At 41.1% G+C, this 14539-nt stretch overlaps 1 protein-coding gene across 2 annotated transcripts in view; it reads right to left on the reverse strand.

The window, feature by feature from the left end:
- Positions 1–14069, reverse strand: part of kcnip3b (Kv channel interacting protein 3b, calsenilin) — a 42818-nt gene extending 28749 nt beyond the window's left edge. Inside the window, exon 1 of one of the 2 annotated variants that reach the window (XM_047592585.1) lies at positions 13911–14069. In XM_047592585.1, coding sequence (XP_047448541.1) covers positions 13911–13916 — 6 coding nt within the window. In that variant the 5' untranslated portion in view covers positions 13917–14069. The remainder of the gene's footprint in view (positions 1–13910) is intronic. The other variant, XM_047592584.1, reaches the window with a different exon arrangement.
- Between the last annotated feature and the right edge of the window lie 470 nt (positions 14070–14539).

Raw genomic sequence — 14539 nt, forward strand, 5'->3', positions numbered from 1 at the left:
ATAAATACAACATGCAGATTTACCACTTCAGAGCAACAGAAAAACTGCAGTTTTAAAAATGGGGGCATAAAAGTTAAAGACAGTTGAATTAAAACCATGAAAGACTCTTAGATAAAACTCTTTAGCTACTGTACTTTAGCTAAGCGCCGCAGCATGTTTCTGCTTTAGTATTTCCGGCTGCTTTACCATCTCTGCCGTTTTCGAATTGATTATTTTGGAGTAATAAAAATGAAACACATTGAGGAAAGGTTTACTGAGAACGTTCAGCTGACGAAGGGCGAAATTTCCATTAAGCATTATAGACCCTTTCACCGTTTGTAAACAATGTGACGTTTTGAGGGGCGGGGCTTAACAGGAGGCAAAACATCTCAAACACAATGGCTTGTAAGTTAGCATATTTCAACGGACTGTTTTGGCAAGAATGGACAAGGAAAACATATATTTTAGAGAATGGACGGACGATTGGACCAAAGGAGGACACAGAGGGGACGAAGCCTGTCTTTATCAAGTGAAGCGTCTCCAACAGATATTACGAGAAGTAAGTGGAAGTAGTAAATACAATTTCTACTTAGTAACCCCTGAAACATACAACACGTTAACACGTAACATTTAATCATCCCCCAACTAAAGACTAACTTACACGTAACGTCTGCAAAATAGAAAAAAAACAAAACAAAAAAAACACACACAATACACAGAAGTAAATGGTGGGGTGTATGAACCCAGCTGCAACACAAAGGTTCAAGAGGAATCAGTGTGGGGTGCAACTATTTAATTAGGCAGCCAGAGTTATTAATAAAACGCTCAGGCACAATTGAAGCAAGAGAGCAAAGGTTAGGTGAGGTTAGGGTGAGTCAAGAGACATTCAGGGTGCGTAACAGGAAGACAAGCTGGAAAATCTTGCACAAACAAGAACGATCTGACAAAAAAGTGAGCATGGAAGAGGAGAATATAAGCTGGCCTTAGTAAAGAGGATGAGGTGTAACTGTTTGCACAGGTGAGCTGAGGTGACAGATGAGGTGGGCGTGGCTGGCAGAGGCCGAGATGGGTCAATGGAAAAATACTGAGAGGGAGATGGGTGACTGAACTGTCACACACCAACAGCTGTTTTATGGAAATATTTTTTTTAAAGTCTTAAAGTCTGATGATCATGTATCATATGTTGAATAAATAAAATAACCAACTTTCTATAAACTATAAACAATGCCATTTTCCAACAAGAACTGGTTGCGCTTTTGGATTTCTGGGTTTGAATGAACGCCCACGACGTTTAAAAAGCCAACACCACCATCATGTAGTTGTGTCACTCACCATATGGTCTTGAAATAGTTTAGATCAGCACGGATTACAACAATCTGGCTGCAAACTGTAGCTCACGACAATCCAAACAGACAGTGAGTGAGAGAAAGAGACATCCACAGTGAGTTTTTAAAGCTTGGCATCAGCTTTCTAAGAATTCAGGGTGCAGTAAATATCAACTCTCAGTCCAACCTCAGACGAATTCGAATCCTGTTTCTATTAATTTCTTGCATCTAGCTTCAGTTTATCCCCACGGCTCTTACTATGCAAGACCAATCCCCTCCGACTCATTCATATTCAGCATTTATCCTCTTTCATCACTGGAGATCAAGTTTTTATGCTCCAGTGTATTTTTTTTTTCTCTTCATATCTTGGCGTGCTTTCAGTTTCTTATCCAGCCAACACTGATGTAGTCTGATGTGATCTGATTTAGTGAGAAAAGTCTCTTCTTAAACTCTCTGTATTAATCTGCTTCTGACGGACACATGCAAAACACGCACACACATGTGGGGAGGAAGATGAAAGAGGTGAACAGTGAACAAACAGAAGCTCTGTTTACTGCGATGGGAGGAGAGGAGTATGAAGGGATGACAGACGAGGAGGATTGGAGGAGGCAGTGCACACATTGACAAAGGCACAGAGGAGTCTGACCATGCAAATCCCACACTTGAAGGTGGTGGGAGACTATGAGAAATGAAAAACTACACAGAGAGGGAAAGAGCAGAAGAGAAACAGATGTGAGGAAAACAAGGTCTGCTCGTGTTCCTGGAAGAACTGAAGTCAATTAGCATAATGAATCGTGGCTTATCTGGGAAGAGGAGCAAAGGACGGCCAGAGGACGGGAGGGATGGAGGATGGAAAGACAGAGGAGGTGAAGATAGGAAAGCACTTTGCAGGGGGAATACATTTTCAGGGCTATTTCTGCACATTTTCCACATGAACACGTGGATAAATGAGCAAAAACTGACAGACTAAGGTAGAAAATAAGGAATAAGTACCCGCACAGACAAACGGAATAAAACTGTCTCGTAACGTAATGACACAGTCAAATGGAAAAAAATGATGAAAACAATTCCATTTGCCCAATTTATTTATTTAATCACAAATCCGGGGCGGCACAACAGAAAGGAGTAATGTGATAAAAACGCAGTGAACCAGCTCAACGGTGACTCGCTTGTTTGGAGAAGTAAATTAGAACGGAGAGAATTCTTTGCGACGTGGCTCTTCACAAATTGGAAAGTAGAGGGCCGCAAGACAAACAGATGCAGGCGCACGCAGTGTAAACAAAAGAAAATCCAGTGCTACATTAGTTGTTTATTCATGGACTGCTGGATGCGCAGGAATACTGACACACGCACAGACACTCTCACATTCAAACACTATCTTCTTAACGCTTCAGTTAGTTCGTCCTGGGGCAACACTTCAGTGCAGCCACACAACATCTTCTGAAACACACACACACAAACATACACATCCCACGAGGCAGAGCGTCTACAACTGTACGACAACACGCACCCCTCCTATAGGGCGCAGCCAGCACTGATAAACCTCAAAGCAAACACAGAGAAGCGACACAGTGCGCATCGCGATGCTCGGCCGTAAATTATTAAACATCAGACGCTGTGGTTGGTTCAGTGGATGTTGGTTTACATGAAGCGTAAACACTGGCCTCATTACACGCGGTTAGGCCACGCGGAGGCAATCTGGATAAATCTAAATGTAGTTTATGAAAGTTTATCACCTTCGAGACGTCCATGAAAATGTACATTTTTTGAATTATCAGATGATAATGGACAGAGACAAACATGGGAACGCGGTGTAAAGATAGACACGTCACAGTTTTTACTGAAATAAAACTCCAAAGTTTGAAGTTCAACACTGGATTTCGTTTTTCCGAGTTTTTTTTCTACCTAATTTTAGTCTCTTTTGTTACTAATTAAACTCAGATCCATCCACTCCACTCACTCTAAAAAATGATGTGCTGGCCCATTTGATGTAGCAATTTCCATGGGTATTTTTAAGTTATTTCAACTTGGCTAGTATTGAGTACATGCCAGACTTTTCTAGTTAGGCCAACTAAATTATTTTAGTACAAGCAATTTGCCTTGTCCTTGACAAGTTTATTTAAGTTAAAAAAAAATGGGACTGAATACAAAGATCACATTTGGCTTTTGAAGTGACTTTTCCTGGCAAAAACTGCTGCTCTGGCTTCAAACAGGAATGTTTGAGGCGTCAAAGTGAACAAATCTCTGTAGAGATAAAAAGTTGGGATTAAAAATTCTGATTAGTGTAGCTTTAAATATGTAGCTGCAGCCATTTAGTTGTGACATTTCTTTAGTTATTTTTCATTTGAGAGCACTATGTATAACAAGTACTGGCCTCTACAGACACCAGAAGAGGTAAGAAAGTACAAAAAAACTATTGCAGATGTTACTGTTGTCTGTTGCCTTCTTACATTGAAATAGTTTACACCACTTGAACTGTGAGATTTTGTGTTTTGAAGCGAGGGAAAGAACTTTTTAAAATATGTATGTTCTTCATTATGATCAATACACTACATGTACTAATCTGAGAGAGAAGAAATAATGAGAGAATTACAGAAACAAAAAAATATGTGAAAACACTGATAGGGACGGAAAGGAAAAGGAAAGAGGACTGAGGTGTAGTTTTTTTTTTATATTGGCATATAGGAGTTTCCATTAATAAGTTATCAGTGATTAGCCACAGCTGAAACAGCACGTCCCTCTCTCGCGCTTTAATGTCCCAGCTTACATGTTGTCTGACTTCTACTCTCAGTGTGACTCAAACTCAGGCAGCATAGATTCGTCTGCTCTGTGTAGATGCTTCTCGGAAGTCAATAAGCATTTAAACGTGCCACCTCGGGAGAAACAATTTCATGTCGCCTTCAAACAGAACTCGTGAGCTTGCGGGTACAACATGGGGATGCGTGTACACGAAATGCTTGGTGATCGAGAGCACTCTGCTGCTAGGCAACTGTTGGATGTCTAGAAGCCATCGGGGCTAACAGCAAGCTAACAACGAGGTAACTTAGTGAGGAAATGTAAAAGCACAATAAATAAGGGCACTGAGGATGTCAAGATTCTTTAATTACATATCATAAACTCTACAATACATTAACTTATCATCTACCTCCATCATTTCTGACGTGTATCCAAAACTTTAACGAGCTACCTTAATGCTAAAGCTAGTTTTAACAAAAAAGAAGAGTGGCTTCGCTCTGAGAAACTACTTTCTACTGTACGCATTCATAAAAAGAAAACATCAGTGTGTTTATGATAGATCGTTAAGTTTCTGAAGCTTTTTTCCTCAATGGATTAGTTACCTGTGCAGCTGCACTACGTTAGTTTTATATTCTGTCCTTGTAAGGAACAAAAAATAACCTCAGCCTTACTGAGACCACAGAGATGCATCCACAACACATCTATAGGAGAGCATAAAATGAGACTCAAAACCAGACGCGAGAGCACAGACTATAAATACACCAAGACACAAACACACACACACAAATTTCCATTTACATCTGCTACACAAACAACAAACGCCCACGTACTCACGCTGCAGCCCAGAGATACTGTATATGAATTTAAATAGAGCTGGGAACCCACCAAACATAACAAGCCTACGTTCAATTAAACACAGAACCGACGGTTCCCTGAAACCCTGCCTGCCTCTGAACACTGACTGTCCAATTACAGCAGGTTTGTCGAGCTTTCGCAGGGTTGTAATTATACATAATACGTAACGTAATAAGATTGGTAATTATTTACTGAATTTCGAGGGCAGTGATTAATACACCCCTTTCTAACGCCACATGAGGAGAAATGTAAAACTGGCCCGGTGCAGCCAGACTCTTCACAGCGAGAGACTGGTAACACTCCTTTGGGATTTCATTATAGGACGATATTCGACCGATACTGTGAAGAACTGCTAAAAAAACAGAAAGAAAAAAGATCAATGCGTGCACACAATTAGTCACAGTTCTCCAACCAGTCAGAGGACATTAGGCAATTGGTGTGTTCTCAACAAATTCCTTAATTGCTGCAAACTGTTCATCGTTAAAGGTTATTACTCTTGCAATACATTTTACAATAGTATATAAACTATAAACATCTTCCTTCTCCAACTGCAGCCATTTTACTGTAGATTGAAATCCACAGTGCTCTGATGACGTGGATGACTAAATAAATGATGTGACTAGTCCAGCAGATCTTTGTTTGGCCGTAATCAGTTCCCAACAGAGAGGTACCAGACCAGCTTTAAGTTAGTCAGGCTTCCATGCTGGTGGAAAATAGGACTGAATAATGTGTGATCTCTCATAAGTTAAAATCATTAGCAAGTCTGGCAAAATAGCTTTATGTATGCTAGTGGCATGTTACTATGCTACTAGTATGGTAGTAGACAGAGCCTCTACCTTTTGGATACTGGATGAAAATATATCAACACGTGTGTTAAGCACAGTTAAAATTAAACAGTCTTACATTCATTCATTTTCCATAACCGTTTGTTCTCAGATGGTTGCAGGGAGGTCTCCAGTCTATCACAGGGCTAACACTGAGAGACATACAACCATTCAACCTCACACCTACGGCCAATTTACAATCACCAATTAACCTAACGAGCAGAGAGCCCATGCACACTCAGAGATCTTCGGCATGCATCATTTACTAATGATATTCTTCCTACTAATCTCAAACTAGGACGCTCTACGAAATTGGAAACAACTACACAACACATACTATATGATATAATTCAGATTATAGTACCAGATCAGAGGGTGTTGCTTCAAATCCAAACTCAAATCCAGTTGGGGTCAGTAGAGCACCTGCTGCAGGTTGCTGGTTTGACAACTAACAATCAAATAAGAAGAACTCACTGTTCATACATAAATCAGGCGGCAAAACAAGTGGATAATGGATGAGAATATGCTCAGGGGTGCAGTCAACATGTCCACAGAGGGGACTAAAGATGAGACACTGTCATACTGTCAGAACATTAGCCTGAAGCGCCGCAACACCTGCTCCGTGTCCTCTTAGACGGGATTCTCTCGTTGGCTGGTGTGAAAGTACGGATGTAATCACCCAGATTTTAAATGTCCAACATAAGTCTGCAGGCAGTTTAGGGAGGTTTAGGAGTGATTCTGTAAATCCTGACATTACCAGATAATCGGGAATGAACCTCAGTGCGGAGCAAAGTCTCAGCAAAGGTCACAGAAATACATGAAACTAATTTATGGAACCGATGATAGCTTGTGTGTTATATATAACGCTGTAGCTGGCGAAATCACAAAAACAAATAAGACAGGTTTGAGTGTTTCATAATTTACAGATTATTACTGCACATCTGTCATGCAAGATTCTGTGGGACCAATTGCATTCGTAGTTAAATAGATTCAAAAAATAAAAGGTATTGAATTAAAAACAGTTACTTTTCTTCGCTGCTGTGTCCTTTTGTTTTCAGTATCTATTTATTGTTCATCCCTCCTTCATCAAACTCAGAGGAGGTCTTATTGAGCCGCAGGGCAAAATTTCAAAGCCCCTTGGTTGATTTTACTACAATGAAACTCAGCGTCCACACACACACACGTATATATCCACACATATATTCACACGGTGGAGAACAGCAGTCATTTCATTAGCCGCTCACATTAATATTTATTGTTTCTCTTCACGCTGGACGTCTGCACATATGAGCCCTCAATCGCTCCATCTCATCATCCCTTCATTCTTTCCAATCTATTTCACAGTCAGTCATTCCGTCTCCATCTCCCCCCACCCCCCGCAAGATCACCTCACCCTTCTCCTCTCTCACCATAATGTCAGCTGTCACCATTCGACTCTGCAGGTGAAGCCGAGATGCCAACTGGGATCTAAACAGAAGGGAGGTAGACCGAGGCGCAGCCAGCCCCGGCGTGCTTGCATATGGCGAGAAACGAGACGCGCAGGCAAAAGGAAGAGTGTGGTGACAAGGACTGACAGCACAAAGGGAGAGGTACAGTCAATACTTGATAAAAACCCTCTCACATAAATAAGTGGGTGTTTCCATGTGAGCGTTTCTGTCGTGACAAGCAGATTCACAGGGAGTTAGCTTATTATGCAGGTACAGTGTGTTGACAGATAACATGACTAGGATTTCCTCCAAAATGAGCCATACCTGGAGCTGACTGGCAGCGTGAAGAGTGAAAAAGGCTGCGTGTGTCTTCAAAATGATGGTCAATACACAGGGAAGTTTCACCAATTTCAAACAGGAGTTTAGTGGCAATAAGTCAGACGGTGAAAGCAGTTGGAATATGTCCTCTTGTGTGTTTACGCCGGGAAAAACTTTCCAGACATCGTATTGCAGAAACAGAGGATGGCGTCTGATAAAAAGCCAGGTTTGACTCAATAAAGGTCAGTCTGCCTCTTGAAAGTCTCCCACTTCCACTTGAAAAGCGTTATTGTGCTTTTTTTTTTTTTTTACGAATAACAGCTATAAAAACAGCAGGACGTTACCGATTTGTGAAGAGAATGTGTTATGGTGGATATATTTGTTTCTGCCAGCTGGTGAGGCAAAATCTGACCTATTAGCCGCTAAATTATCTCTTTTTTTTTATTAACAAACTTGTCACTACTGTCACTATTGTCTTTGATGTGGTCCTGAGAAGGCGCTGCACAGTTGGACTTCAGGGCTGAACTTCCTGCTATGAATAGAAACAATGTTAATATGACCAGTGAGAGCGGACTAAAAAGCAAAGCTGCAGGCAGGAGGACAAGAATAGTGTGAGGAACAATGCTGAAAGCTCTCTAAAGATGAAATAAACTGCAGAGCCAGGGGTAATTATTTGTTGCTATGAGCAACCCTCTTCACATTACACAAATTTCCATTTAATCTGTGTTAATGTACACTCATGAAGCTTAACACTTAATTGACTATAGCACTCTGCGGGCTCTTCTCTGTCTCTATTTCCAGCGTTTTTAAACTTAGGGAAATAAAACAGTATTCCTCCTCGTCTGGCGGTGTGGATTTCGAGTCTCTTGTTCTATACGTACATAACTGGGAGGAGGTCAGCCACGATGAATCTGTTAAAAGCGCATGACTTGGACATCTTCTGATACATTCAACTTTGGTTATTTTCATTGCTTCCATGGTATATAAGTACATTTTGTGCCTAAATGTTGTCATTCTGGTGCTAAACCACAAAACATTTTTCTGATTAACTGTTGTATGATTGTGGAAAACACATATTAACAATCCAGATATGCAAACAGTGGCATGAACAGCAGGAAAAGGATCCTATGTACGGTTCTGGGGGGTAACGACTTATTGTTTTGTAAGACATGTTGATATTGGTGTTTCTTTTGTTTTATATCATATTTTGATCTATTTAATGTCTTGCAACTAAAAAAAAACACTTTCCCACGATGAGACTCGCTTCTTCCCATATAAATCTTTTGTCTAGGTAAATAAGACAGAGCTCAACAAGTAAAACACAAAGCTGCATATAAACACACTGTGTCTGAAGCGAATAAATAAGGTTTTCGGGAACACAAAAACAAATCAAGTCACGAACGACGGGAAAATAGCTTCACAGCTGCTGGATGATGAAGTTTGGAAATGGACCATCTTTAGTCTGCGGCCTGTTTTTTTCTTTTACTAATTATGAGCAGCACTGTAATCTCCATTCAAGGGAAAATATCTTCACTACTGTCTGTGTTATATCTCATATGTTGAGATATGGTACAGGGCGACTCTTTGCACAAAATATGGCTGATGGTCGAGAGCTGATACTATTTGTGTCCTGACTGCTTGAGCCTCTCAGTGTATGGCTGTCAGGGCAAATCAGTGTGTCTGTGGGAGGACGGCACATCCATATGGACTGCATGCTGTGTGTGTGCGACGACAAGAGCGAGAGTGTGTATTATATTGATGTGTAAGCCTTCGTGTGGAGAGAGAATTAATACTCTCGGGGGGCTCCGAGCAATAGGGGAGCCGTGTTTCAATTATCAGCTCCTCCTCCTCCCCCTTTTCTAACATATACACACACAACCATGGCACATTCTGTCTGGTGGTTTGTCTTCGTATAGGTCAAGAGTCGTACTGATGGGTATGAACATCACGGCATTAACTGATCAACGATTGATGATTTACAGCAGCGTCTTTGCACCTCACTGCATTTTTATCCCTGTGGTTCAATAACACAGTGCCTTACTGGTGCTGTGTGTGTCTGAGCGTAGCTTTGTGTGTTTTTTATTTTTGCAGTTAAACTCACAGTGATAAAACTGTGACATTTTAAACACTCAGATCTTGAGAAAACAGAACTACGTTGAGATAAAAGGCGCTAGTTAAAAAGTTTCCTGAAGTTTTTCTGCAGCGCACCACATGCATCCCTGTTCCCAGTATCCCAGGATACAGTTACCAGACCTGTTCAATTATTTAATGAGGCTAAATCCACCAATCGCTCCACCTATTGAACAGGTGGGTCCCTCAGACACATTATCAGGTGCAGCACAACGCACTGTGCTGCACTGCCGTCAGCCTGTCTGGTGTAGTGTCACTGATCTGTGGAGATTGACTGCTCTGATTGATGTGCTGATCTGTGGAAACTTGGAACATTAGATGGAGACTTTTAAAGGAGGAGTCCAGCATAAAATACTTATGTGGTCGGAAGGTTTTTCCAAACCCACCACTTAACTGTGATATTGTATTCAGTAAACTGGGTAAATAAATACTGTCTACTATCTATTATCACAATAGAGGGTTTTCACAGCGCGTCATTAGCGTGTCATCAGTCTGGAAGTTGCCATGTTGGAGGCACTCAGGAGGGCAAACAAAGCACATGCACTGAAGTAGATTGTGTAAAATTGTGAATTATTGCTGTATTTTTGGCTGTACCAATCAGGCAACTAATTCAACAATTCAATTACCTGAGAAGAAATGGGCCAAACATATTCAGATGTTGTCCAGACCTTTGCCATGTAGATCCTGGTTTAGCTTAGCTAACCACAAGCGCCTCCTTTACCCTAATAACTTTTAACATTGTTCTCCCTGATATGTAATAACTTTTGGCAGTCTACAATTCCAAATGTTTTTCACTGTCAGTTGGTACAGCCAAAAACATCGCAATAATTCACCATTTTTCATGATCTACTTTAGTCTGTGCGCTTCATCTTGCCGAGTGCCTCCAAAATGGCGACTTCCACGTGCTGATGACAGACCGTGAAAACCCTCTACACAATTAATACCTGCACACATGATAGAAAGGTGATAGAGTCTATTGGTGGTCAAGAGCAAAGGAGCTGATTCAGCTGATGTTGGAGACAACTGACCACAAGCAGCTCGTTGGATGGGAGAAGAGGCAGAATGAGCCCCTTGCTGGTGATGCAGTAGGACAGAAGAAAAACTGGAAGCTAGGAGCAGATGGGCAGTGACTTGGCCTCCAGTGCCAACCCACCAACTGGAGAGTGTTGTAGTTAAAGGTCAAAACATGACATGACATCTGCTCCTGGCTGAAGGCTACGGTTACCTCTTTCAGCAACTGAATAAAGCACGACAAGTGTATGGATTAATTAAGTAAAGTTTCCTACCAGAATTATGAACAGAATCGTTTTGAGTTTTATCCAAATCAACGGGGATGACAAAGTTGTCCTCACCTTAACAAAGGAGTCACCTTATCCCAAACCACGGTCTTTACGTAATATAGCAAAATCATACCCACAGTTTCCCCCCATCTAGATTCATCTGATGGCAGTGAGTTGCTTTTGAAGATACCAGTGTTTCCCATACAATTTTAATACCATGGCAGTCGGCCTGGGGTCTAATTTTCTACGGTCTCATAACGAATTGGGAATATTTTTGCACGTCTCAAACAATGTTGCGCTTGCACTGTGGTTTTGCTATTGCCCGAAATCATCTCTCCCTCCCTTCCCTTCCTAAAGCCGTCTCTCCTTAGACTCTCCACACACAACGATTACTCGCCTGTTCTGTTCTGTACGTAGCGTTTGAAGCTTTTTGTATGTTCACTAATAAAGATTTATGTTACCAGCACTAAAAAAAAGCTGATGTTTATGCCCTTGTTTGTTTAGACCATGGTGATTTACAGTCATTTAAAAAGAGTTGGTCGAAATCCAGAGGAAACGACTCAAGATGTAACATGAACTAGCTTAACTTTATAAGTGCTAGGTAGCGAAGTTAAACTAAAAGTCAACTGTTTACTATAAATTTGATTTATTCACCCATACTTTACTTAATCTTACATACATTTGTCCACAAATTCCCTGTCTCAAAAGCATTATGTTTAGTATTCATGTATAAATCCAATATCTGCTGACTGCATTGTTATGCTAATTTAAACACGGACTGATACAAAACCCATGATTTTATTCTATGTGTCATACGCTGTATAAATAGTTGAGATAGCATCATATAATTAGCCTGATTAGAGTTTGTGGGAAGCACTGGATATGACTTGTTGGATCAAACAGAAAATATGGAGTCAGTTTCTACACTCATGAATCAGACTGAAGCTAATAAAGGCTAAGAGCACTTTTGTACAGGGGACTCTTTCCTGATGGCTACTGAGAGGCCAAATGCTAGAGCGGTTAAAGGTTAAGTTGCAAATATAATAGGATATAGGTTTGTTTAGTTTCTTTATTAATATGAATCAATCTTCACTGGTACTGTAGGAGGTTTGTAGGAGAAACCACAAGCTTCGTATTTTGAGCTGTTACCGTTTACAGTGTGTAGCTTTGGTAGATAGTAGATACACTTGGTAGCTACACTGAAACACACATGTTGTGTATTTTGGTCTTTTCATGGGATTTATTGTCTTGTGTTCTTCAGCAGAAGTAGATGAAGATGAAAGCCAGGTGTCAGAAATTGGATCGATGGACTACATAAATTCCATCATCGCACAAAACAGCAAGAAAATCTGATATATAATGTTGTTACATGCTAGAAAATGTCAGAGTGGATTCAGCCTCACTCTTTCTGACAGAGACTCTGGTATCGCTGAAAATGACTAAGAATGAGAGAACAACTAGAAACCCTATTGATCAGTCATTCTCTGAGTCACGCACTAAAACATCAGGGACCTAAATGCCTCACAGCATGATTTACTTCACCTGCATGTGAATAGACAGAGAGAGAAAGAACAGACAAACTCTAAATGTTGTTGCAGCGGTTCATCAAAACAAGTGACTAAATTGGTGCTTGCATGTGTACAACAATTTAGAAAGTGGAGCCACCTTCTTTTTTTATTATCGTATGACACTAATTGGGATATTTTGAAATGTAAAGCAATGGTTCACTTCAACCAGTGAGTCAGAGACGTCACCTTTGGCTTTGAGAATTTGTCACGAGCTTTTATTTAAACCATTTACTGGCATCTTATTAAATAAGTGATGAAATATACAGAGTGAAGTCGTAACCACCGTGCACTTATGTATCGTGACTCAAAAAACCACCAGAGAAGAGCGCACATGCAAAAAAGAAATCCATCCATTTAAGACCGCAGACCTCAGCTGTCCATCTGATTATGTTTGAGTGATGATCGACTAGCTTACTGACTGAGTGACACATTGAGTGATTGATGAAGAGACTCATAAGTCAAGGAAACTCATCCTCATCCCCCTGGGTTTACTCTGAGCTATGTGTCTCATCTGACATGCACAGAAATGTCTATTCTACCTCTGTTCATGACCTTACATTTGCGTGTGCACAGACTCAGAGATTAAAAGAAAGTGCAGACAAACCACACTTTATTTTTTCCCTTACTAAAAGCAACCAAGCCGAAAAGGAGCTGCTGTCTTTCCTAAATGCAAGGTTTGGGTTGCATGTGCAGTAACAGGTTGTCCTTGTTTTCCAGCTCACCAGAGAATAGTTCACACACAGAGAAACTCAACCAGGCAGAGCTCATTCTGGGAGCTTTAATGTGCACTCCTTTGCAGGGTGTTGGGAGTCACTTTGGGGAGGCTGGGCTTTCACTTTACAGTCTATTACCTCGGATTTAGACTCAGAGGCTGCCTGTTGTTGGGGACTGATCTGCTAATTTAATTCATCAGCCAAGAGGGGAAACACGCAGGGGCTGAATTACAAAACTCCCTCCTCGTGCAAGAATAGAGGATTTGACTGTGAGGATGTTAAGCCTGAACATTTGCAGCTTTTAAATCACCACTGACCGAGGTTATCGGTGTATCACGTGCAACAAAATAAAAAAATAAATAAATAAAATAAAATAAAAAGTCCGTCGGGCTACAAACAGAAGACGGACGCAAGGCGTGATGACAAGTGACACTTGCTGTCTGCAGGATTTCTGATGCGCGCTAAAAGCGAAGCATCTCATTCACAAGCAGCTTCCAGCAGGGCTGCAATTATATAACTTCACTCCGAAACTCAGCTCTGAGGAAAAGTGGGAGCAAATGAGCCGCCGAGAATCACGGAGGAATGGAGAATAAAAAATAGGATAGAAATAGCGATCAAGCCAACAAGTAGTCCGACTGTTAATTTAACTTCAGACGCGTTTCACGCTTTGGGCACCGGCAGGAAAAATATAATTTAAGCCCGTTTATTTCTCTAATATCAGATAAAAGCAAGAGATTATCATACGTATGCCTTACCTGCATGTTTTCCTGTGTTGTAAGGGAGACAGTGACGGCTGATTTCTGCCCAGTGCGTCCTCTCTGCGCGGACACTCACGCTCCGACTGTCGCTCCGCTGGATGCGAAGGAATGCGCACACACACTTCCACACAACTCTGAGACACCGAGGGGGTGGGCGTGGGGAGAGGGGGTGCAGCCATCTACGAAACAAGTGGACGTTCATATTTTACAGCTTAGTGGTGTTAAATTAAACAGACTGGCGGTGGATTTAATTCTGCCAACGTAATTAGTAGCTGCAGGGGGGTAAACATCTGGACAGGTGTTGATCTGGACCATCAGGAAATTAGTGTGTTGAGTTTACACAGAAAATGTAGACAGTCTGTATTACTATATCACTGTTAATTACATGCACAGCTCAAATGAAATAAATGAAATGACGGCTGTTAAGCTGTCATTTATGGTTTCATTAATAGTCTTGTAATCTGCTGATGCTTTATGGCCATGCATTGGCATAATTCTGGGTTGCTATGTTGTTAAACAAATCTCTCCGGTAGTTTGTCCTCCTCCAGCGTGACACTTTAATGTGTTTTTACCGCTTTACATAACCTGGAGTGTCCTTCCAATAGACTGACCTTCACTGCGTAGGA

The sequence above is a fragment of the Mugil cephalus genome, chromosome 8 (genome assembly GCF_022458985.1).
Source record: "Mugil cephalus isolate CIBA_MC_2020 chromosome 8, CIBA_Mcephalus_1.1, whole genome shotgun sequence".
Taxonomy (NCBI): domain Eukaryota; kingdom Metazoa; phylum Chordata; class Actinopteri; order Mugiliformes; family Mugilidae; genus Mugil; species Mugil cephalus.